Genomic DNA, 23,844 nt, shown 5'->3' with positions numbered 1-23,844 from the left:
TTCACATATTTTTTAACAAGCTGGCTTTCAAATAAAAACCACAGTGCTCAAATGATACAGCTCCTGGTTGGCAGAGATGATTGCATTCCTAAGCAGCTCATCCAAAGGCTTTGCAGAGGCAATCCAAGCACATGCTTTTACCTGGGACTGTTATTTCCCAGAGGCAAACACAGTGCTGCTAATTTAAACAGACCTCATGTACCCATGTGCTCTGTTGTGAATGGCTAAGGATCACTGGGGCTTACACTACACAGACTTCCTACTTATGGAAATTTTAAATTACCCAAAATGGATATGAGTTGAGTTGAATATGTATGCCCACCACCCCCACTTCAGATTGAAAATTGCTTTTTTTATAACAAATGCCTATTTCGAGCAGAGTGTTTGGAAAAGAAAAGCCCTTCCAAGCCAGGGTGTCCTCTGAAGCAAGTGGGAGAAGAAACAGTTCTAAACCCACTCCTTTTGTTCCAAAATGAGGAATTTGTTTTGTTACTTTTATAGCCACACACTTGCCATTGGCTCCAGCAGGCTTGGAGGGATGCTGGGAACGGGAGGGAGGGGCTGAGCGAGGTAAATCTGTCCTTTCTGCTCGCAAAGAGAGGGATGGAATAAATTCTAGGGAGGGGGGGAAAGGAGAAATGGAATAAATAAAATACTGAGAAGAATGGATGATAAAAGAGGGGAAGTGACAAGCAGAAGGGAAACGAGAAGCCAGCTACAGTAAGGACCAACACGGTGCTCCTGAAATGCAAGCACTGAGGGAGGCTGGGGAACAGCAAGGGCAGCCTCTGGTGCCCCCCAGCAGGGCAGAGCTCCTGCCTCCAAACAATCAGGGCAGAGCTCCTGCCTCCAAACAATCAGGGCAGAGCTCCTGCCTCCAAACAATCAGGGCAGAGTTCCTGCCTCCCAGACAGGCTGCCTGCCCTGTTTGGGGAGCTCTGCCCTGCCTGGGGAGCTCTGCCCTGCTTGGGGAGCTCTGCCCTGCTTGGGGAGCTCTGCCCTGATTGTTTGGAGGCAGGAACTCTGCCCTGATTGTTTGGAGGCAGGAACTCTGCCCTGCTTGGGGAGCTCTGCCCTGTTTGGGGAGCTCTGTCCTGCTTGGGGAGCTCTGCTGTGCTTGGGGAGCTCTGCCCTGCCTGGGGAGCTCTGCCCTGCCTGGGGAGCTCTGCCCTGCCAGAGGAGGGTTTGGGTGGACCCACAGGTCACCCAGCCCCACTGCTGGCATGGCAGAGAGCCTCCAGAAACCCAGGGCTGTCCAAGGGAAGCCCAAGGGCCAGGAGCAGCCCCTGGGATCTGCAGCCCCTGAGCCAGGCCAGTGTCCAGACCTGGGGCAGCAGCAGAGCCCAGCTCACCTGCAGGGCTCCACCTGCTCTCCCCAGGCCTAACAAGACCTCAGACAACTTGACACACTTAGCCTCTCCTTTAAACTGCCTTCAGGCTTCCTCCTGAGCTAATGAGGAACCATTTCTGAGCTGCTCCTTTAGGAAGGGGCCCTTCTTCAAAGGCCCTTCCAGGTGCCATGCGCAAACAGCAGCAGAGCCAGGTTCCCTCCTCAGATCTCACTTCTCTGCACCAGGGACTGCTCCTGGGAGCTGCTTCAAAGGCTGAAGTGTCAGCATCAGAAAGAAAGGAGGTGTGTGGGTGTGAAGTTACTAAATGCAAAACTGTCAACCTCCTTTCACTTACAACCCTGAATATGCATGCATGCAAAAATGTAGGGCTTATATTAAAGTTTTTACTCTTGGAGTAGAAAATATCAAGGAGAAAAGAGACTAAAAGATAAGGGTGTGCAGGTCAGAATTCTTTCTCAGCTAATCTTTTCTTTTTCATCAATAATGGTTTCTGTTAATAAACCCTGCCCTACCTTAAGTGAGATTGTCTTTTACCATCTCAGGGAAGGGCACTCAGCAGACAGATGCCTTTTGTTGGTGACTGGGCAGGGACAGCAGATGGATTTCTTTAGTCTCTGACCCAAATAAAAGCTGTGTGGGGAATCAATGCCCACCCCAGAAGAGCACCAGCCTACAGAGCAGCTCAGGGTAGGAGTGGGATCCTGGGTGTTCCAGCTGAGGAGGCTCTCTGGGCTCTGCCTCGAGCTCTGGCAGCTCCCTGGGCTGGGACAGGGACCCCAGGAGCTGCCAGGGCTCCCCAGGGGCTGAGCTGTGCTCAGTGGGAGCCCTGAGCAGCAGGAACGACACACAGGGCTGGGGACACTGTCTGGGCCAGCCTCGCACAGTGCAGGGATTTTGGGAAAATGCGCTGCTGCTCTTCAGCAAATTCATTCCTTACTGAGCCTGCCACAGCCAGGAGGAAAGAAAACTCACCCCATTTCCTCATGGGAAACCTGAATTCTGCCCTTGGCCACCCTCAGTCTGTGCTTCTGCTGCTGGCCCAGACATGTCACCTGCTCAGGGGACACCTGCTCACCAGCTCAGCCTGGCTTTGCTGCTGTCCCCAGGACTGCCCAGGTGTCCCCAGGACTGCCCAGGTGTCCCCAGGACTGCCCAGGTGTCAGACACCACCAGAATGATGCTCAGGATGGCTGAGGCTCCCTGAGCTGCTGGAACACTCCTGTGCTCACATCCAGCTGGAAAACAGCACTGGGGCAGGGGTGAAGCAAGAAGGGCTGAAGGGGGAACATGTCCTGAACAGAAACCCTCAGCATTTATATGGGAACTACGATTTTCATGGTAGGTTTTACTTACAAAGTGCCTGGATTTTGGGTTAAAAGCTACATGACCTGCAAAACCCCACCAACCTCTCTACCAGAGAGTCAAAGATGCCAACACATCAAAGATCAAACTGTTCTCTTGGTAACGTGTGTGACCCTGCTGCGGGTACCACTGGGACAAGGTGGTGTGGGGGGACAGCCTGAGCACCTGCAAGGCCCAGGGAATTTCCCCTTCTACGTTACCCAACATTTGTTTTGAGTTAGAGTAGAGATGTTTGGACTTGGCCTTACAGTAGCAAATGGCTCCAGAGGCTTCAGCCTAATGACAACTTAATTTCACCAACGCTGCTTGAGTCAGTAAAAACCCTACAGATTGAATAATTGCTGTATCAAAAAGGAAAGGCCACAGCTATCACAAGTACCCACATTAACTCCAGTTGTTTCTTAAGAGAAGCAACTGTTGTTTAGAAGACTGTCAGAGGAAAAAGAAACTTGTCTTCTTTTACTGTCAGTGCTGTGATAACAAAATGAAGGGCTGCAAGTGCAGAGGGTTTGCTCTGGGTAGCAAATGAAGCTTCATCAGATGATTCATGGCCAAGCCAGGATGACTGTACTCATCTTCTCCCCTAAGAGCACAAGAGGAGGTTGGTTTCCTTAGTACAGATATTCCCAAGCCACTGGCAGAGCAAGACCGCCTCCCTCTCAGCTGGAATTCCAGATCCTCAGGGTTCCTCATGGGGAAATGGCTGTGAGGCCCCTACAGACAGCCCTGGAGGACTTGGTGTAGAACTGGTGCACAAACAGGGCCTTTCTCTGCTTCAGAGCAGGGCTGCTCAGCAAGAGAAATCACCAGTGCCTCAAGGTGAGGAATGTTCTCTCCCTGCCATGGCTGCTGGACTTAATTTTGTGAAGAAAAGATTTTGTTTAGTTTTAAGAGCTCCAGGTTATTTATAGTAAATGCTTGCCCTTCCAGTACTGTTCCTACAAGTATAATTAAAAGAAATATAAACAGTGCATCACTTAGTACAGGTGTTTTCTGGCATCTCACAGATTAGAAATGCAAATTTGGGAAACAAATTAACTAATGTGGTGGAAATCAACAATCTGCATAAAGCTCCTCCAGGCCTTTCCTCCCACAGCTGCAATAATTTCCCCAAGAAGAAGCCCAAGGAAGTCTGTGCTGAACTCTGCTGCCCGTGGTGCAAGCCCCAGGTCTCTGTCTCGAGAACACATCAAACCTGGGCTTCACACAGGGACCACCAAAGCTTCCACTGAAGCCAAGGCTCCCAGAGCTGCTGAGCACTGCTGGCACAGCCCCTGCCCAGGCCCAGGCGTGCAGAGCCGAGCCTGGCTGAGCCGAGCCTGCCTGAGCTGAGCCTGCAGAGCTGAGCCAGGCTGAACTGAGCCTGCAGAGCTGAGCCTGCAGAGCCGAGCCAGGCTGAACTGAGCCTGCAGAGCCGAGCCAGGCTGAACTGAGCCAGGCTGAACTGAGCCTGCAGAGCTGAGCCTGCAGAGCCGAGCCAGGCTGAACTGAGCCTGCAGAGCTGAGCCTGCAGAGCCGAGCCAGGCTGAACTGAGCCTGCAGAGCTGAGCCAGGCTGAACTGAGCCAGGCTGAACTGAGCCTGCAGAGCCGAGCCAGGCTGAACTGAGCCTGGCTGAACTGAGCCAGGCTGAACTGAGCCTGCAGAGCTGAGCCAGGCTGAACTGAGCCAGGCTGAGCCGAGCCTGCCTGAGCTGAGCCTGCAGAGCTGAGCCAGGCTGAACTGAGCCAGGCTGAACTGAGCCTGCAGAGCTGAGCCTGCAGAGCCGAGCCAGGCTGAACTGAGCCTGCAGAGCTGAGCCAGGCTGAACTGAGCCAGGCTGAACTGAGCCTGCAGAGCTGAGCCTGGCTGAACTGAGCCAGGCTGAACTGAGCCTGCAGAGCCGAGCCAGGCTGAACTGAGCCTGCAGAGCTGAGCCAGGCTGAACTGAGCCAGGCTGAACTGAGCCTGCAGAGCCGAGCCAGGCTGAACTGAGCCTGCAGAGCTGAGCCAGGCTGAACTGAGCCAGGCTGAACTGAGCCTGCAGAGCTGAGCCTGGCTGAGCCGAGCCAGGCTGAACTGAGCCTGCAGAGCCGAGCCAGGCTGAACTGAGCCTGCAGAGCTGAGCCTGCAGAGCCGAGCCAGGCTGAACTGAGCCTGCAGAGCTGAGCCTGGCTGAGCCGAGCCTGGCTGAGCCTGGCTGAGCTGAACTGAGCCTGCAGAGCTGAGCCAGGCTGAACTGAGCCTGGCTGAGCCGAGCCAGGCTGAACTGAGCCTGCAGAGCTGAGCCAGGCTGAACTGAGCCTGGCTGAGCCGAGCCAGGCTGAACTGAGCCTGCAGAGCTGAGCCTGGCTGAGCCGAGCCAGGCTGAACTGAGCCTGCAGAGCTGAGCCAGGCTGCAGCCTCTGCCCCACCTGCAGCACCAGGGATCCCTCAGAGCCACCAAGAAGTGCAGCTCCAAGGGAAAGCCAGCAGCACAAGGCATTTGAGGGGGCATTATCTGTGAGCACAACCACAGCTGGCTCTGCTGGGCTGTTCCACATCAGTCCAGCTCCTGCCTGGGGCCTGCAGCCAGAGAAGGCTCCAGCCAAGGGCTCAAGGCTGGCCCATGACAGAACCACCCCTCTGGGCACCAGGGCTCTGCTCTCCTCGGGCTGCTCCAGGCCCTTTTTTAGTCATTAAGTTTCACAGCCCTCCCAAATGTTCTGTTCATTCTTTAATGACATAGAAATCTCATATTGTAAATCAATGACTGTCTTGTCCAGATCCTGAAAATTTTATTCAGATAAATTAATTCTCCCTCTGGCTGCCAGTCAAAGAAACTGCATGAGTAAGAACTACTTACATGAGAAAGGATTTGCAATATCAAGCCCATTAAACTCTTAGTTTATCAGGTGAAGGGAAGAGATCTGCACTTCAAACTGTGTCTATTTCACTTATTAGAATTTCTTATGGTTTTTGCTCTGTTTCAGATCATTCACTTATTTACACTGAGCTTACTGTGCCTTCTGTCAGTGTCAATATGGCTCAGCTGGCAGCAGATGCTCTGCTAGCTCTGAGCACACTGGTGTGAAGCAATGAGAACAGAATGAGAATTGATGGGAACTTTTGCCTGAAACCTGAGCTGAAACCTTTGTATTTATGAAACTCTGCTTCTAATTCATGTACCAACTCCACCAGATATGCTCACTTTAAAAATACTGTATTCCAGTTTAGCTGGGGGACATGGGTACTGGCAGGGTGAGGAGCAGCCCACTCTTTGCAGCTCCCCAAACCCATTTTGTTAAAACAGTAGCTTCTGGAGCTGCCATTTGAGGAAACGTACTCACAAATCTTCAGAGGTTTGCCCACTCACAGTCAGCTCAACTGCAACGTCCCACCAATAGCTGGGCTCAAGAGGAACAACTGCTATCTCATGACAGGATTTTTTAACATCTGAAAATGCTCTGGGGATGAGGATGGAGGGTCTAAATTGATCCCTTATTTCTGTGCATTCAAAGTAATCAGAGTAAGGAGAGGGGGAGACTGCTTGATAAAGCAGACAGCATCTTGTGCTGTGATTCTCTACCCAGCTCTCTGATTTTTAGATACCTCCTGAGGCTTTAAATAAACAGAACTGCACTTCACCAATTATCATGCCTGTTTCGCTTAGCTCCCCAGTGGATTCCATTTTAGAAGAACCATACTGCTCAATATGCAGAGCTATTTGGAGAGAATTACAAAAATGAAAAACAATGTGATGGCACCTGTAGCATCAGCAGAATGTAAAATATGAAAGGCCTTATCAGTTCAACTATTCAGACCATCCCATTCACTGGTAAAAGCTATTATATAGGCATTATACCCAAAGACTCCCTAATCCATTTGTAATTTCAGATTCCTTTGTCAATCCTAGATTGCCTAATGAAAGCAGTTCAGCATAGAAATGCAAGCCTCTTAATACCATTCCTATTCAAGAGACTTTTTCCTTTCCCAGACCCTTTTTATATTTCCTATCCAGGAGTCCAACAGGTCTAACTCCAAGAACTACTTTATGGAAAAGTTAGTTTGTGAAACCAAGGCTTCAAGGGCATAATGGAAATATGACAACTTTTCCATTGCTCCTGAGTAGCTTTTGTGCCACACAGAAGGTTTCTCCTGCTTTCCAGGACTCATAAAGGGGGCTCTGCTTCCAGCACACAGGACTCATGCCAAGAGGATGGCATTCAGACTGGGACTGAAGTGACAGAGTTTCCTTTGGAAACCTCCTCCAGTTGTGCTGCAGTTCTCAAAAGCAACCACAGAACTCTGGATCTTGGGCTTAAGGACTCCTTTTCCTCCCCACTGACTCCCCATCAGTATTTCTCAGTACTCTTTTCAAAAGAAGCCTTTTGGCTGACAATGTGAACTTTTATAGTCGAGCTGGGTTCTCAGTTTTTGCACCTCATCCCTTGCAATAGAAGTACTGCAAGGAAAAGATGCTTTTCGTAGGCTTGCTAAAGGATGTAAATGGCCAGGAGCAGTAAACATTTCTCTGGAGGCTGCCAAGTAGAACAGAAGTGAATTCAGCTCCTCTTAGCACTGCTGTAACTGCAGGGCAACACAAAGATAAAAAGACACAAAGTGTTTAATAAATCTGCTCCCAATACCCCCACGTGGCAGATCAGTTGCTGGTGACAGCCTGCATTGATGGACAGCAATTTTGGGGAGCTGGGCTGCCCTTTACCTACTCTTAGCACAGGAACTGCTGAATTTTGTTTGTCCTGGCACTGCTGAACAGCCAGAGCTCCGAGTGCTGTCCTGCAGCACAGGCACTCCCAGGAGCAGGCACACTTCCACCTCCTCAGGCAGCTTTTCCTGCAGCCATTCTCACCCTGCTCCACCCTCACCACTTTCCCATCCACCTGGGACCAGGCTGAACACTCTGGGGCATTTCTCATGGGAGCAGAACAGCCTCCTGAGGAGCAGCCCCCAACCCCACCATCAGCAGGACGCAGCAGCAGCAGCCCTGAGCAGCCAGGGCAGCCTGTTCTCAGCTCCCTGGATAACTGCAGGTGAGAGCAGGGAAGGGATCCTGCCTCCCTCTCCACCTGCCCTGGTCCCTGCTGGGTGGGCACTGCAGGTGCAAAGGGATCCTGCCTCTCTCTCCACCTGCCCTGGTCCATCCTGGGTGGGCACTGCAGGTGCAAAGGGATCCTGCCTCCCTCTCCACCTGCCCTGGTCCCTGCTGGGTGGGCACTGCAGGTGCAAAGGGATCCTGCCTCCCTCTCCACCTGCCCTGGTCCCTGCAGGTGCAAAGGGATCCTGCCTCCCTCTCCACCTGCCCTGGTCCCTGCAGGTGCAAAGGGATCCTGCCTCCCTCTCCACCTGCCCTGGTCCCTGCTGGGTGGGCACTGCAGGTGCAAAGGGATCCTGCCTCTCTCTCCACCTGCCCTGGTCCATCCTGGGTGGGCACTGCAGGTGCTTCCAAGCCAAACAGAACACCATCGTACCTCACAGCCTTTCCTTTTAAGAACTGACCTCCCTGGAGCTGGGAGCCCCACAGATGATGGGGGCCCATGGCCAGCAGCTCCCAGCTAACAATGAGCTGTGTGGAGAACACTTCTGTGACTTTAACAGACGTGCTGAGCCTGCCACTGCAGTGCCATCCTGGGCTAGCTCCTACTCTAGTGCTGAGTTTGTTTTCCAGTGCCAGCCCACTCCTGTTGGTTTGGGGAGCCCTGGGTGCCCGTCTGACTGCTGCACCCTGCTTAGATGCTCACCCTCACACAGGCTGAGCCATCGGCAGCTCCAGGCAGGGGCTCTGCTGAGTCACTGTGACAAGAGCTGCTCATTAGCTCAGCCTGCAGCACCAGAGGGAGGGGAAGCCCTTCTGGGCTTCCCAGAGCAGGCAGACAGCTTTTTAGAAGGAAAGGCAGGTGCAGCAAAGAAGGTTTCATAATGGTATTTTCTTTTAATTAAGTCACATTCTAAAGAAACAGAGTCAGTGTGGCATGTGATCTTGCTTCTGAACTTGAAGACACAGATCAGGAAAAATAATCAACACCTCAAAAATCCACATAAATTCTAGCATACGTATTTTCCCAGTGAACTGAGCCCAGCTCTACAAGAAGCAGGCTCACATGCCTGGTGTGCATGGACCTCTACACCCACAGGTACCTACACTGCTGGTCCTGAGGGGCAGCACCTACCCCACACTGAGGAGAGAAAAGCAGCACTTTTCTCCTCGGCTCCTCTGAATCCCAGCAAGGTGAGCTGCCCTTTGGTGATCTGAGCACACAGATCCAGTGGATCCAGGAGCTGCAGCTCCAGCCCTTATCTGCTCACCACTCTGCCTGCCAACCTGCTTTGCAGTGGGACACTGAGGAGCTGGGAGTAGCCTGGGAGCCCTGGCACTCAGGATTCCTTGTTTGCTGGTCCAGGGCCAAAACACCTTGTTCAAAGTGATCAGTGTGATCCAAGGTGCGAAGCTCTCAGACTCGAGTCCAACTCCAAATTCCGCCAAGGCTTTTTTTTGTCATCATGGCAGATTTGTGTCACTGTGACCCCAGTGAGCAGTGCAATGGACTCTCAGCTGGGGAAGCATTGCCCAGGGTGCCAGGATCAGGGCAGAGCACAGCCCTGGAGCGCCCCTGCCATGCCTGGGCTCCTCAGGGAGCCTCAGCTCCATCACCTGCAGCCAGGGCTGAGGCACAGCAGCACCTCGGGGGTTTCAGATGCCTGGGGGATGACTGGTACAGAAAAGCAGCATAATAGCTTCAAGACCTGCAGCTTGCTGAATCTCCTAATAATTCTCCCGTGGGAGGACTGTGCCATCTGCACTTCCCTGCTGCAGACAGGCAGTCTGTCCCCAGAAATGTGGGCTCGCACTGGTGCCACAGGGACAAGCACCTGAAGGAACAGCACCATCCCTCCAGCCCACATCACTGACACCAGCACAGCTCTCCTCCTGCTGCAGGGAACCTCTGCCTCCCCAGGAGTGTCCCACACCTCAGAGCAGGGCCAGACAGGCTGGGGGGGCTCAGCCAGGGGCCGCAGGTCCCTTCAGCAGCTGGAAGACATCTGTGAGCAGCACTCCAGCTGCACTGCAGGCAGTTCAGCTCACAGCCACCCCAAAATCTGCCAGGCGCACACGCTGTGTGGAGGCTGAGGCTGGGCAGGAGCACCAGCAGCCTGTGGTGCCCCAGTGGGACCCAGCAGGCTGCCCTGTGCAGGCAGCAGCCAGCCCCGAGCTGCAGCCCTGCTGCACCACTGAAGCCAAGCGTGCAGCACCTGCAGCAGGGCCCGAGCTGGGGCTCAGAGAGCATCCATCAGCTCAGCTGCTCCTGCAGTGCCTGGGCACCTCCTCAGGGCAGCCGCCTGTGCCTGTGCCCGTGCTGTGGGGCAGAGCAGCAGGCAGGGCTGGCAGCACAGCAGGGACAGAGCACGCTCTGAGCTGGGAGTGTCCTGAGCACTGCCCAGCACAGGGCAAGGGGCTGCCAGGGACAGGAAAACATGGATCTGCACCTCACAGCCTGGCACTGGAGAGACTCAACTGCATTCAGGTGTAGTCTGCATTCCTGGTAAAAAGTGATTTATACTGACATGCAAATTTAACCAGATGAAGCTTTTGATTATTTCCGCTATGTCTTGGTTTGTGCTATTTCCCTGAGGTGGAAAAATGCTCTTTGCCAGTAATTCATTATAAATGCCCCAGCCATTCCCATTAGCTACAGCAGGTCTCCACTGCACTGCTCAGTATTAAAATATGCACCAACTTCTCTTCTCTCCAACTCACCAAAACCAATTTTTGAATCACTCAGAGAATTTAATCACATTTCAGTCCTCTTGGCTATCATCAACATGCACGCTTCACACAATATTTACTTTCAGTGCAGGTACCAAACGTAGATATGATAGTTTACTTTACATACAGAGGACAGTGGTAGCTGAATGCTCTCTCAGGGTAAGTTGTACACACAGCTCTGCCCAGGGTTTTATACCCAGGTGCTCCCTAAACCCCTGCTAGCTCTGCACCAAGTGACATCAGACCAGAAATGGCAAAAGGAAGCCACATCCAGCAGCAATATTAAATCCAAAGTACTCATCCCAGAATAGTTAGCAAAGGCACATAAACACCTCCTCCTAGCAGCTGAGTGCCCTGAACTGCCCACAGCTAGGCTGGAGGGCTGGATGAGGCGTGGGCAGACTTGTCCCTGGCACACATGGCCAGGGCACAGGGCTCCCTCAGGTAAGGGCACCCCCAGCCTGGGAGAAGCTGTGAGGAACTGCCCGTGGCACTGGGAAACAAAATGCTTTGGTTAAACACAGGAACCCAGAGCAAGACAAGAGGGGAAATGAACCCTCTTTCCAAGCTGAGCTGCACTGCTCTGAGACTGGCCAGAACTGTGCAATGAGCAGCACACATTTAATTATACTGTTTCTGACAACGTACCCAGGAGAAACAAGCACAAAATCACCTGTGTCAAAATGTTCTTTGGAAAAAAAAATCACTGACAGTCACTACGTGGTTTGGAAAACTCTACCATGGTTTGAAAAACTCTACCGTGATGGCTCATGGAAAATGCATGGCTGGAGATTCACAGGCTGTTTTTAAACTCGGAGTATTTTGGGCTGTTTCAGCCTCTGCAGAACACCCAATTCCCTGCACCTCCACCCGCCCTCCCCTGGAGGAGCCTCACCCACTGCTGCTCTGCATCACTGGGAGCCTCCTCTGCCACACCACCACCCCTTGGTGAGAGAGCAGCAGCTCCAGCTCTGCCTGTCTGCCAAACAGAGCCTTCCAATGCTCAGGACAAGGAAACAACACACAAGTTCACAGCATATGAAACCTGAAAAACTCAAGTGGGGCATACATGGCGGTCATGTGAAAGATGTGGTCGTTCATAGAAAGAAAAACAAGATGAAATGAAAGCCACCCTAAACCACAAGATGATTCATGGTGTGGTTACGTAAGACAGCAGGCCAGAACACCGTTTCAGTCATCTTGCAGCAGCACCACGCTGGTGTGAGGGATGAATCAAATGCTGTGTTTGCACGGGGAGAGGATGCTCAAGCACCAGGACTGTGCCTCCAAATAGCTCCCAACAAGGTCCCTCCAAATAAAACTCCCAGGGTGGGTTCAGCTTGGGAGGAGTAGTCACACAACAGCCATGGACTTTGGAGGACACTGGCTTCAGGAAAGAAACCATTTCAGATGGGGATTCAGTGATCTGGAGATGTGACATGGTCACCTCCCCTCCCTGCAGGCCAGGCCTTCCATGTGCCCTATAACACATGTAAAGAACCGCATATTTGGTTTCACAGTTTATCTTTCTTTTGCTGAGCTGAATTGCTGCCTTGTCCCCAAGGAGCTTTTATCATTACCCTACAGATCCTCCTTCTGCTCCAACTGACAGATGCTGCAAACTATCCATAAACTCTGGCAGCCAACTCCAGATATCTGTTCTCTGCAGATTTGTGATACAGCACTGATCCCCCCTGGAGAAGATTCACCTCCTTCCCCAGCACAGCCACGGGGCTGAGGCAAACCACAGTGCAGGCTGCCTCTGAGGGCAGGGCAGACACCCGGGTGCCCTCTGCACAGACACACGGCTCACAACACAACCAAAACCAGGTGACCATGTGGACACCACAGGGATCTCTCTCCTTATTAAACTGCTTCACCAATGCCAATTTCATTTCTCTCTGGAAATGGTGCAACTATCTGCTATAGCTACCTACAGCTGAAGTGCCCTTCTATTTCCCCTGTTCTCCTGCTTCAGGAACTTGACAGTGTTTTGTGGGGCTTTTGCACTTGATCAATCCCATGTTGCCATCTGTCTGCTCCTGACAAATCCCATTCAGGAACACATCCCTGCAGGGGCTTTGAAACCCTCAGGATGTGTAGATGGATGTCACTTACTTGAGCTGATCTGTTCCCCAGGCTCCCTGGTGGCTTTCCTTGAACAGGTGAGTGTTCAGCTGCTATAAATCAGCTGAGCTCTCCTGGGACTCATTTATATCAACCAAGAATACAGCCCAAAATACAGAGTTCATTTCCCATGCATCAGACTGTCAGACTGCATCCCTTGCTGAAAGGACCATTATCAGCAAAAGAAATGCTAGAAACACTTGAAAAATAGTGCTGGAACTGGATTTCTGGCAGCCTGAAGCAGGGGCAGATGCTCCTCACCAGCCTTGTCCATTCCCTGGGCTCATTGAGAGGGACAAGAGCTGCTTTTTCCCCCTGAGAGTTTCTTGTGGTTATTGCAAAGAACAGAACAACCAAACCAGAAGGCAGCAGGGGATAAACTCGGGATTATTGAGAACTTGGGTGACAATTTCCCTTAGAAAAGTAGATCAAAATTAAGTGGCCTCCTGTCTTTGTGAAGAGAATTTAACAGTACGAACTGGGGAAACCACACAACAAAATTCTGTTGAAAGCCTTGCCAAACCCATCAAGTTCAAGAAGATTAAAAAGTAAGTGTAAGAAAATATAGTTGTCTAATAAGGAAACAAAAAAGATCACTGTTACTAAGGGGGAAACAGAGAGATGTCACCAGTTAATTTTGCAATGACATAAACTATGCAATTCAAAGATATTAAAGGATTCAAGGAAGACATGATTCAAAGGAACATCACCATGTGAAGAACTACCCTTAATAAATGAAAAGAATAAAGATCACAACCAAAGTGAATCTCAGAGCTCTGCCTAAGATGCATATCAAGCTAAAAGTTGCACTTAATGGAAATCAGAGCCAGATTCTGCCCTTTCTCTTCCCAGCAGGAGAACTGGAAGCGATGCTCATGATCTCAGAGGTGCCTGTGGGCTCAGGGCCGTGTGTCAAAGGCAGGGACTGCACTGCAGGGTAAATCCCCTGCCCAGACAGAGGTGGTTTCTGCAGGACAGCACAAACACCACCAGAAAGCAGAGATTTCTGCCCTGAGAGCACAAACCCAGCGCTCTCTGGAATGTTCCTTTGTCCCTGCACTGCCAGGCCTGAGCTGCTCGTGCTCTGGCAGAAAGAGAAAAAATATGCAAAGCTGCCCCTGCTCCCAGCTGTCAGGATTGCAAAATAAATGAGAGATTTGAATAAGTTTGCTTAATTTTTATCAGGATTAAGGGAATCTTTTATAGAAAAGAATCATTTGTAGTAGATAATAGAATACATTTTCCTCTATTTTCCTCCTTGGGAAAAATCTATTAAATCTGTATAATTAAAACTCCTGAAGATAGTTCAGCTAAATGTTTTTAATTGAAAAGTGGTCTATTTAATTTTTTTTTTAATAAAAACACTGTCTGCTCTCATGAGAAACGTCACTGAAAATTATTAACGGACATTCTTCATCAAAACTACTAATAAAGCTGTTCTTTACTCACTCACCTACCTGAAGCCATAAAATTTCTATTTGAAAATCCTGGCTAAACCAAAAAAATATAATTCCTTTCTTTAACTCCTTTTACTTAGAGACAGATGCCATAGGAAGACACAAACCATGCTGAGGCACGTGGTGGACACACCGAGTTGTCCCTTGCCCTCAGGGCCCCACTGGGGCCAGCCCAGTCACTCCACAGGGACCAAGAGAGAGGATCCTTCTGTTTGGGGTTGTGGGGCTTTTTATGTTTCACAATTCAGGCTTATTCAAAGGCAGCACAGTGTGATTCCATACATCCCTAGGTGCTCCTGATGGAAAAGATTCATAAACCAGAAGCAGACTACCACCACCACACTGATTCTGCTCCAAACTCTCATTTATAGGTTATTAGCAGATCCCTTGCAACAGTAAGTTATTCATTTACCACAATTCCACAGAGAACAGAATTAAAAACGTGTACTTACTGATGTATATAGGTATCCTTCACTGTTCATTGCCAGATATAATTTTGTTTGAACCCCCTGAATCGCCACCACTCGTAAACCCACAGGTATGAGGTTAAACAAAGCTAGGAGAGAAAGGAGATGGAGACCAAAATTAATTCTTTGAGTATGCAGATCAGATAGAAAATAAAACCAGAATTACCAGAACCAAGTAAAAATCTCTATTCATGTGTGTATGAATTTCTGTGGGTGCTACAGAGCAATACTTCTACCACCAAGTCCTTTGACAGCAACTTCCACCAAGAGCTCAGGAATGATCCGAGGGATCAGTGCCTCTCCCTCCTTCTGCAGATGGGAATTGCTGACAGCCATCAGGACTTCCCTGCCTGGCGAGCAGAGCCCAGGCTCTGCCGAGTGCACTTGAACACTGTTTGGGTTTTGTTAGGGTGCTTTTCTTGTGCCATTAAGTGCAAGAAGGAATCCAGAAGCAAACAAACAAAAAAATTTTCAAGACAATCAAAACTTGTTTTCAAAGTCAATAAACATTTTGACCAAAAGGAAGGAAGAAGATGAAATTCAGAAAAGTTGAAAACCATCATTAGCATCTCAAAATGTTTCCACTTATAACTCATTGGGGTTTAATTTTTCCTCTTTTTTAGAGGAGAATGGGTTTGAAAAAACAGAGTTAAATAACTTCAAAATGAAATGAAAGGGCAGCATATTCTTTAGATCAACCCCTAAATCTGTGCTTTCAAAATTGAGCTGCTTTGAATGTTCTGCTTGCATTTCTGCTTGTACACATGCTAATAGTGGCAGTATTTATAAGCACAGAAACAACTCTTGAAAAAATGAAGATTCCGGTTTGCAAAGTGGCAAAGAAAAAAAAAGAAAAATAAAGGAAAAAAGCAAAGCTCTGCCATATCTTGGATTCATGGATATGTTAAAATTGAACACAAGAAATAATGAGTTGAATACAGTACTCTGTGTTCAATATGTAGGATTAAAAATAAAGGGGAGTTAAAAAAATTATCATAACCCAAAGCATCTCCTTCCACTCTGAGGCAGAAATAGGATAAAGTGATGCCAAACTACTTCCCATTTCCAGTGATTTATTACTTGGCTGAAAAACTCTGGTCTGCTTCAGGCTGAAGTTTGATATTTATGGTCACTGTCCAAAGCCAATTTAAAACCAAATTATGAATTTGAAATATTTTTATTATTTTCAAAATTACAGCTAAGAATTATGATCCATTATAATTTTTTTCCAGCCTGAAAACTCCCAAATTGTCATACAGTAAAAAAAAAAAAAAATTCAGCTTGACAGCATTTAACACAGGTCCTAAATTCTGTGTTTGGGGATGCCAAGAGCTCAGAGCGCCCTGAGGTCAGGGCACCTTTGAGCACTGCACTTCCTACAATGGTCAAGCATGGCAGTAAAGGTGGAATATCCAGAACTAACAAATAAATGCAGGGCGTCATAAAACCTGTGGCTTTCTTCCCCTTTCATAGCCACGTGTGTACAGACACAAACCTCACATGCAGACCCTCCTCACGCTCGCCTCCAGCTCAAAATCAACACCCAGCACTTTCCCTTCACTCAGAGAAAATCCTCCAGTTCTGCGCAGCTTTTGGCAAAAGAAACTTAGATTTTCAGGAAGGGAAAAGGATTTTTCATTCATTCTATCAAATGCTTGAGTTTACTGGGGGGAGAAAATATTGCCTTGGACACGAGTCCTTTGCAGTTCAGCTCCAAAAAGCAGCAGCTGGTCTCTGAGTAGGCTGGAGAGGAGGATTCAAAGCTCAGCAGCCAGGCAGAACCTGCAGGTCTCTTTTGGAAGGTGATTTCTCAATGGCATGTTTACAAGTAGGGCAGGTGTTGGGGTTTTCCAGCACGAGGGTCTGAGTATGGGCTCCACTGCAAACAGTGCTGCAGACCTGTCAGCAAGAGCTGAGGAGAGGGCAGAGATGGGCCAGCAGGGACAGAGGTGCCACTGGGCTGGGCCAGCAGGGACAGAGCTGCCATGGGCCACAGAGATGGGCCAGCAGGGACAGAGGTGCCATGGGCCACTGGGAAGGGCTGTATGAGGAATTCCTGGCTGTGCTTTGCTGGCCAGTGGCAGAGCCAAGGCTGAGTGGGGGCACCTGAGTGGGCTGGCACCTGAGCCACGGGTGGGTGCTGTGGCACCTGAGCCACGGGTGGGTGCTCTGCCATGGCACCTGAGCCATGGGTGGGTGCTCTGCCATGGCACCTGAGCCACGGGTGGGTGCTCTGCTGTGGCACCTGAGCCACGGGTGGGTGCTGTGGCACCTGAGCCACGGGTGGGTGCCGTGACACCTGAGCCACGGGTGGGTGCTGTGACACCTGAGCCACGGGTGGGTGCTCTGCCATGGCACCTGAGCCACAGGTGGGTGCTCTGCCGTGGCACCTGAGCCACAGGTGGGTGCCATGGCACCTGAGCCACGGGTGGGTGCTCTGCCATGGCACCTGAGCCATGGGCTCTGGCACCTGAGCTGTGGGTGCTGTGGCACCTGAGCCACAGGAGCTCGGCTGCTGCTCCCAGCACTGGACACATTTCCCTAGCAGACACATCCAGGCTCAGTTTTGAGGCAGGACAAGGGTGAGGCACACTGGAAGCTGGCTCACACCCCAGTGAGATGAGCAGCGGCTGTGGCACAGACTGCTGGCATTTGGGAAGGGGCTGTGAGGAACTGGCCCTGTAGGAGCAGTGCCCACTCTGCCCTGTGCGAGCACCACCACACGTCCTGCCCCAGCTGCTGCCTCCAAGGACAGGGGCGCTGGCACTGCACCAAAAATGGGACTGTCCCTCTCAGCAGCAGATGTTAGTGCCCTGTGCCTGTCCCTGAGCAGCAGCACACCCAGCTCTGGCTCCTGGCGCAGTGAGTGACCTGTCCCCAGCTGTGACCCCTGCCAGGACCCACAGCAGAGGCACAGACAGCATCCCTGCAAGTCCCCAGAGGCACAGCAGGATGGAGGGGTTACCTCACTTCTAGGGGATGCCCCTCACGTGGACAGAAATGACAGAAGGGGTGGCAAAGAAGCGACAGCAAAATTAATTGCTTCCTATTGTGATCAGCTGGTGTCAGCACAAAATAATCCAAAGCAATTTGCATCCTACTCTCTCCCTTCTACATTTGCATTGTTTTAAATAAGGACATAAGGATAAGGATATCCTCCTAATGAACAGCTAAGCAATGCCTAAGGGAGAGATGATCTTTGCCAAGGTCTCTGTGCAGTACGAGCTGACAGAGAAATGAAGCTGCACAGGAGAGGCAGCAGGCCACAGCTGGATTTATGAACGTAAACATTTCTCTGAGGTCTGCCAGTCTTGGCTTGGCCATCTGCACCTTCATACACTTTCTGCAGGGCATTGTTTCCTACATTGCCTTATTTCACCAGTCTTGAAATCTTTTTGTCTAGCTGTGTGAGATCCTTAAGCATTTTTCACACACCAAATCAATGCTCTAGTCATCTTCTCCCATTTTCTATTAATCCACAAAGTTGTAAAAAAACCCAGTCAAAACCAGCAAGTAAAAATGTCCAGAGCTTTTTCACAAAAAACCTGAGGGAAAGCTGAAAGTTGATGGTACAATTTATAAGGGGTAACAAATAATAATACTAGGGAAATGTGAAGTTGGAAGGGCTGCTGAAGTCCCAGTTAGTGAAATACCACGGCGCAGTTTGAATGAGCCCTGTGTGAGAGTGGAGATAGCGTTATTCTATTTCAGGCTCTGAGTAGGCGAGCAAATTTTCCCTGCTGAAAAAAAAAAATCTAATAAAATCCAAAGGACAGCAATGAACTTCTCTGGATTACCATGGAGATAACATTTGCTTTGTTTGTCACATGTGTCATCATTACCTCCTCTGGTTCATTATTTCTCTAAGTGATTTGTATCTGTATTTCTCTCAGACCCAGTAAGTCTGAAGGACTCTGTGCTGCCAGCACGGCGTTAGTGCTGCTGCCACTCACTCTGCCAGCCCAGGACAGCAGCTCTGAGGGGACCTGCAGGGGAGGGAGACACCACAATGCACAAACACACCATTTATTCTCGTGTCACTTACTATAACTACTGTCTTCCTCTTTTGTTCCATCAATTGTTCCATCTGCTTGCAACTGCAAGTGGTATCCTTGCCTGCTGTAGAGCTTTGTTACTATACCTTTAAGCTGAGGCTCTGCAAAGAAACAACAGTGAGATTAACGTGGGAAATCCTGATGTGCCACTCCAAGCGAGCAGGACGTGAAAAACAAATCTTCAGGTTTCTTCTCAAGGCTGACGTAAGAAAAAGACCCAAACCAAAAGCAGGGCTACCAGCTTTGCATTACTTTTCATTTAGGCTGAGATCAAATTTATGTCTATGAAATCAATTGCCAAAATGATTAAATGCCACTTTCGATTACAACGTGAGTAGCACAGTAAAATCTACTTCCAGTGAATACAGATTCCAGCAGCACTGCTTGGCCCCAGGAGCCCAGCCCTATCTCATTTAAGATTAAAAATGAGCTGGCAAAGAGTACGTTCAGTCTTTTAAAAAGGTGTGAGTTCTTAGATGGAGAGGAAAAAGAAGACTATTACAATAGCATTAGTAAGAGCCACAGTGACAGTTGAGAGCCTAAATATATAGCAGCAAACGTTTAGCACAGGAACTGCTGCAGCTCTAATAAACAAACCCCCATTCCTCGCTGCTCCAGAGAGTACAGAGCATCCAAAGAGATAAACTACTCAATGAACATATGGAAAATGGAGAGGGAAACCCTGAAATCCAGCAATGTGTGGAACTGCAAAATAAATATTACCATAAGGGCTGAGGTAATTACCTCATCAGCTACAAGAAGAAAGATCAAAACAACGCATAGTTTGCATAGATTTCTTTTTTCCATAACCATCCTCACATTCACAGCTAGCAAGCGAGATATCTCACACGGTTTCATATCATTCTAGACCAAAAAGTACACAACAGCAGGATATGCTGTCAAGCGTGCCATTCAAGATATCTGGCTAAAGCATCAGGAGTAATTGCAAAAAAGGTCTACGCCCACTGAATCCCAATGACATCTGCATTGTAGTCATTTCACACAGTTCCGTTTGTCAGGAGCTCATGCAGCCCTGCAGCTCACTCCACAACATCTCACTCTCCTCAGAGACAAACACTGTGAAGATGAGGTGTGTCATTTCCAGCACTCTGAGTCTGGATAACACTCCTTGTCTTTGTAACCAAAGGCACTGGGGCTCTGTTACTGCACTTCATTTTAGCAGGGCTGAAGGCAAAAGCTTACCACAGTTTGCATAAGTGTATTAGATCTTATTAGCAACTTTGATAAGAGTCCTGATGGACACACAACTCTTATCTACCAACTTTTCTGACCAGAGATTATTCCAACCTTCACTCTGGCTCTTTAGCCATAATCCATCCCAAAGCTGCTGGCAAACTGTGAGCAAGGCAGACAGGTGGAGTGGCACAAGCATCAATGCTCCAGCACAGCAAAGCCACGGCAACATTGCCAGAGGGTTTTGCTCCTCCCACGTCCAAAACAATCCACTCAGATCAGGGACCCAGGCTTCGCCCTGACCTTTTGCACCTGTGACCCAGAGAGCCTCGTGTCCACAGGGCAGCTGCAGGTATGGCATTCCTAGAAAGGCACAGGGGGCTGAAGCAAAACTCTGGAAGGTGCCAGCAAAAGCACAAAGCCTTGTCTGCAATCAGCAGATAAAGCATGGCACGGGCATTCTGTGAAGCAGGACACCAAAAACAGATCTCCAGACCACGAAGTTATTTAATATACAACTATATATTAAAGAGAGACATGCGTGTGTGGGAACTTCCCCTCTAGCATCTCCCCCACTAATACAGCCATGTGTTTGCATGTGTGTAACAGAGGTACAGACAGCTGACTTACAGGTGCCTGGGTGCACACAGGTGTGCAGGTGAGGCACACACAGCAGCGTGTGCTACCCAAAGAAACCAGCTGAACACAACAGGGAAAAGGACTGGCATGGGGTACCCAGATCCTGCACATCCATTGCACGAGCCCTGAAACGCCTTTCCCCCTTTCCCCACACCTGACACACGTCCCAGTTTCCATTGCATCAGACCAACCAAACCCCCCAAAGACATAACCCTTGCCAACCTGGTCGCCTTCTTCGCCTTTTCTTGGAGCCAAAGAGTTTGACCCTGGAAAACACGTTCAACTTGTTCTTGTCGCAGCTTCCCTTGCTCTTGCTGGGGCTGTTGACACACTTACAGGCATTGGACTTCTCCCGCTCCCTGGCTTGTCTCTTCTGGCGGATCAGGGAGCTGGCGATGGCTGCGGCCATGGCCGCCACCGCCCCGGCTGCCCGGCGGGCTCAGGCACGCGGGGGTCGCCGCCCGGCCGCGGCCAGCATGCTGCTCGGCCGTCCCCAAGGCCGGGGACGCTGCCGGGCAGCCCGGCCGAGGCACCCACGGCCGCTGGGCACGGCGGCCCGGACACACCGGCGGGGCGAGCACCAGAGCCCCGGCGCGGCGCGCAACAGTTCAGCTCGAGATTTCGTCCTCTGGGATCTTCCCCTTTCGACTTTCTGGTGCTTTTTTATTCCTCCCAACTTCTAGCAGGGGAAAGTTTGCAGGCAGAGGTGAGCGTTTCTACGGAGATCACGCAGATCGCTTGCAAGACATCCCTCCAAGCTTCTCCAGACGCGCTATCTGCGTGCAGCCATGGCACATCCACTTGGTGCAAGATCATCGCATCTCTCCTAGCCCTGATTTCTGCAGTTAACTTTTCTTCCCACCCGTCCCCTCCCCATTCAACTCCCAGCAAACACCTGTTAGACTCCAGCAGGGGCTGTTCCAGTTGCAGGGGTTTTCTGGATCCTTTTTCCTCTTCTCGCTTAGAAGAGACCCGAAGCAGTCGGTGCTGGAGGCACTGGGCTGAGGCGCGGATGTCCCTGGGTGCCGACGCCTCGGGAAGCCTCTTCCGCTGCGCTCCTGACAGGTGAGCGCAGCCTCCCCTGCCCGGCACGCTCGGCTCTCGCACCGCAGCTCTTCCCAGCCGGTAAACAAGCAGCTCCCGAGCCGGGACTGCAGCAGCAGGAGCAGCAGGAGCAGAAGGAGCAGGAGCAGCAGCAGCAGCAGCAGCGGCAGGATCCCTCCGGCAGCGATGCGGGCACCGCGCACTCCCCACGAGCCGTGCGCTGGGTACAGAAATGAGGCGACGCAGCAAACCCCTTATCACCACCTCCCTCCTCCTCCGCCCGTGCCTCCTCCTCCTCCTCCTCCCGCTCCTCTCCGGCGCGGCGGAGAGCGGAGAGCAGAGAGCTCTGCCCGGCGCTGCGGGGCGGCCGCGGGGCCGCGGCGGGGAGGGGGCTGGGGCGGGCAGGGGAGGGGGTACCGGGGCGGGGGTGCCACGGGAGGGGGTACTAGGGGATGGATGCCACGGGAGGAGGTACTAGGAGAGGGGGTACCAGGGGAAGGGATGCCACGGGAGGAGGTACCAGGGGAAGGGATGCCACGGGAGGGGGTACCAGGGGAAGAGATGGCACGGGAGGGGGTACTAGGAGAGGGGGTACCAGGGGAAGGGATGCCACGGGAGGGGGTACCAGGGGAAGGGATGCCACGGGAAGGGGTACTAGGAGAGGGGGTACCAGGGGAAGGGATGCCACGGGAAGGGGTACCAGGGGAAGGGATGCCACGGGAGGGGGTACCAGGGGAAGGGATGGCACGGGAGGGGGTACTAGGAGAGGGAGTACCAGGGGAAGGGATGGCACGGGAGGGGGTACCAGGGGAAGGGATGCCACGGGAAGGGGTACCAGGGGAAGGGATGCCACGGGAGGGGGTGCCTGCGCCGCTCGGAGCCGCCTCCCGGCAGGCGCAGACACCCAAACAGACGTGACTGCGGTGAGCAAACAGCCCCGCCGGCCCGGAGCGAGCGCACCTGGCTGGCAGCAGCGCCAGGCTCGGGGCAGGGCGCAGCTCCAGCCACAGCTGTCCCCTGCCTTTCCCTCATCCTTACAGGGTGTCCCCTCTCTGCATCACGGATTTATTGGAGGCTTTTTGCGTCTCTCGCCGTTCCTTTCCACCGCCCGCTCTCAGCGGCAGTTTGGTAGCAGACGAGGAAATCCTCAGAAAGAGCAATTTCCTTGCCGTTGCCATGTTCTCCCGTTTCTCTCTGGCCCCGCACGGAGCCCCGCGGCCGGGCTCTCCTGCAGCCCGGTTTGTTGACGCCGAGCTGCGGCGGCAGGCCGGGCCGGGCCGGGCCGGGCCGGGGCCATGAGGCCGCGACCGTGCCGTGAGGCCGGGCACAGCCTGGGCCCCCTGGGGTCAGTGCCCTGCCGTGGACACCGAGCCCGCACCCTCCTGCCCAGGACACCGGGAGCGGGAGGTCCTGGAGATGCCCCCGCAGCCCACTCCCTGCTCTTCAGCATGCTTTGAGCAGCTGGAGCCTAAATCAAAGCCAGTTCAGGCTGGAAATAAAGCAGAGATCTGCAGCCCCGGAGGCAAACAGCTATTGAGAGAATTTCTCCCGAGGCAGAGGGATTCACAGGCAGGGTGGGATGTCCCTGAGAGCTGGTTCAGGGAGGAGTGGAGCCCTGTGGGGACTGCAATGGCAGCAGGCTGCTGTCACCCACGGCTGGCAGCCGTGTCCCTTGTGCCCTGGGCCAGGGGCTGCAGAGACCCCAGGGATGGCTGGGCTGCTGTGACAGCACCAGGCTCCCGATGTGCTTCCAGACTCGGCCAGCTGCTGAGGGGATTTGCCCTTCCTCCTGTCCTCCACGTGCCCTCAGCAGAAGCAGGTGCTCCCATCCCTGTCCGGGGTCACACCTGAGACAAGGCCTGGCACAAGCAGCAGAAGCCGTGCTGCCCACCACCTCCCACAGCTCAGCTCCACAGGTTTGCTGCACCGCCCTTCCCTCAGCTAGGAACAGCCACAGCAGCTCCTCAACGCTCCTCCAGCTGGGAACCCTGCCCCATTGACTGCGGTGCAGGGCCAGGCCCTGTGACAGTACATGGCCACCCTGTGGCAGGCCCTGTGAAACCACATGGCCACCCTGTGCCCGGCCCTGTGACAGTACATGGCCACCCTGTGCCAGGCCCTGTGACAGTACATGGCCACCCTGTGCCCAGCCCTGTGACACCACATGGCCACCCTGTGCCCGGCCCTGTGACAGTACATGGCCACCCTGTGCCCTGTGACAGTACATGGCCACCCTGTGGCAGGCCCTGTGAAACCACATGGCCACCCTGTGCCCTGTGACAGTACATGGCCACCCTGTGGCAGGCCCTGTGAAACCACATGGCCACCCTGTGCCCGGCCCTGTGACAGTACATGGCCACCCTGTGACAGTACATGGCCACCCTGTGCCCGGCCCTGTGACAGT

At 51.9% G+C, this 23,844-nt stretch overlaps 1 protein-coding gene across 4 annotated transcripts in view; it reads right to left on the bottom strand.

Moving 5' to 3' along the window:
- Positions 1-23,844, bottom strand: part of FGF13 (fibroblast growth factor 13) — a 205,319-nt gene that overhangs the window by 26,791 nt on the left and 154,684 nt on the right. For 2 of the 4 annotated variants that reach the window (XM_066559278.1, XM_066559281.1), the window contains 2 exons: positions 18,554-18,664; positions 14,494-14,597 (listed from right to left, as the gene is read on the bottom strand). In XM_066559278.1, coding sequence (XP_066415375.1) covers positions 14,494-14,597; positions 18,554-18,664 — 215 coding nt within the window. Of the gene's footprint in view, positions 1-14,493; positions 14,598-18,553; positions 18,665-20,618; positions 21,717-23,844 lie in introns of those variants that run through there. The other 2 variants (XM_066559280.1, XM_066559279.1) reach the window with 2 other exon arrangements.

This window comes from Molothrus aeneus, chromosome 14, assembly GCF_037042795.1.
Source record: "Molothrus aeneus isolate 106 chromosome 14, BPBGC_Maene_1.0, whole genome shotgun sequence".
In the NCBI taxonomy this organism is placed as follows: Eukaryota; Metazoa; Chordata; class Aves; order Passeriformes; family Icteridae; genus Molothrus; species Molothrus aeneus.
Note: the sequence above shows the minus strand (reverse complement) of the source record. Positions and strands in the feature narration are given on the sequence as shown.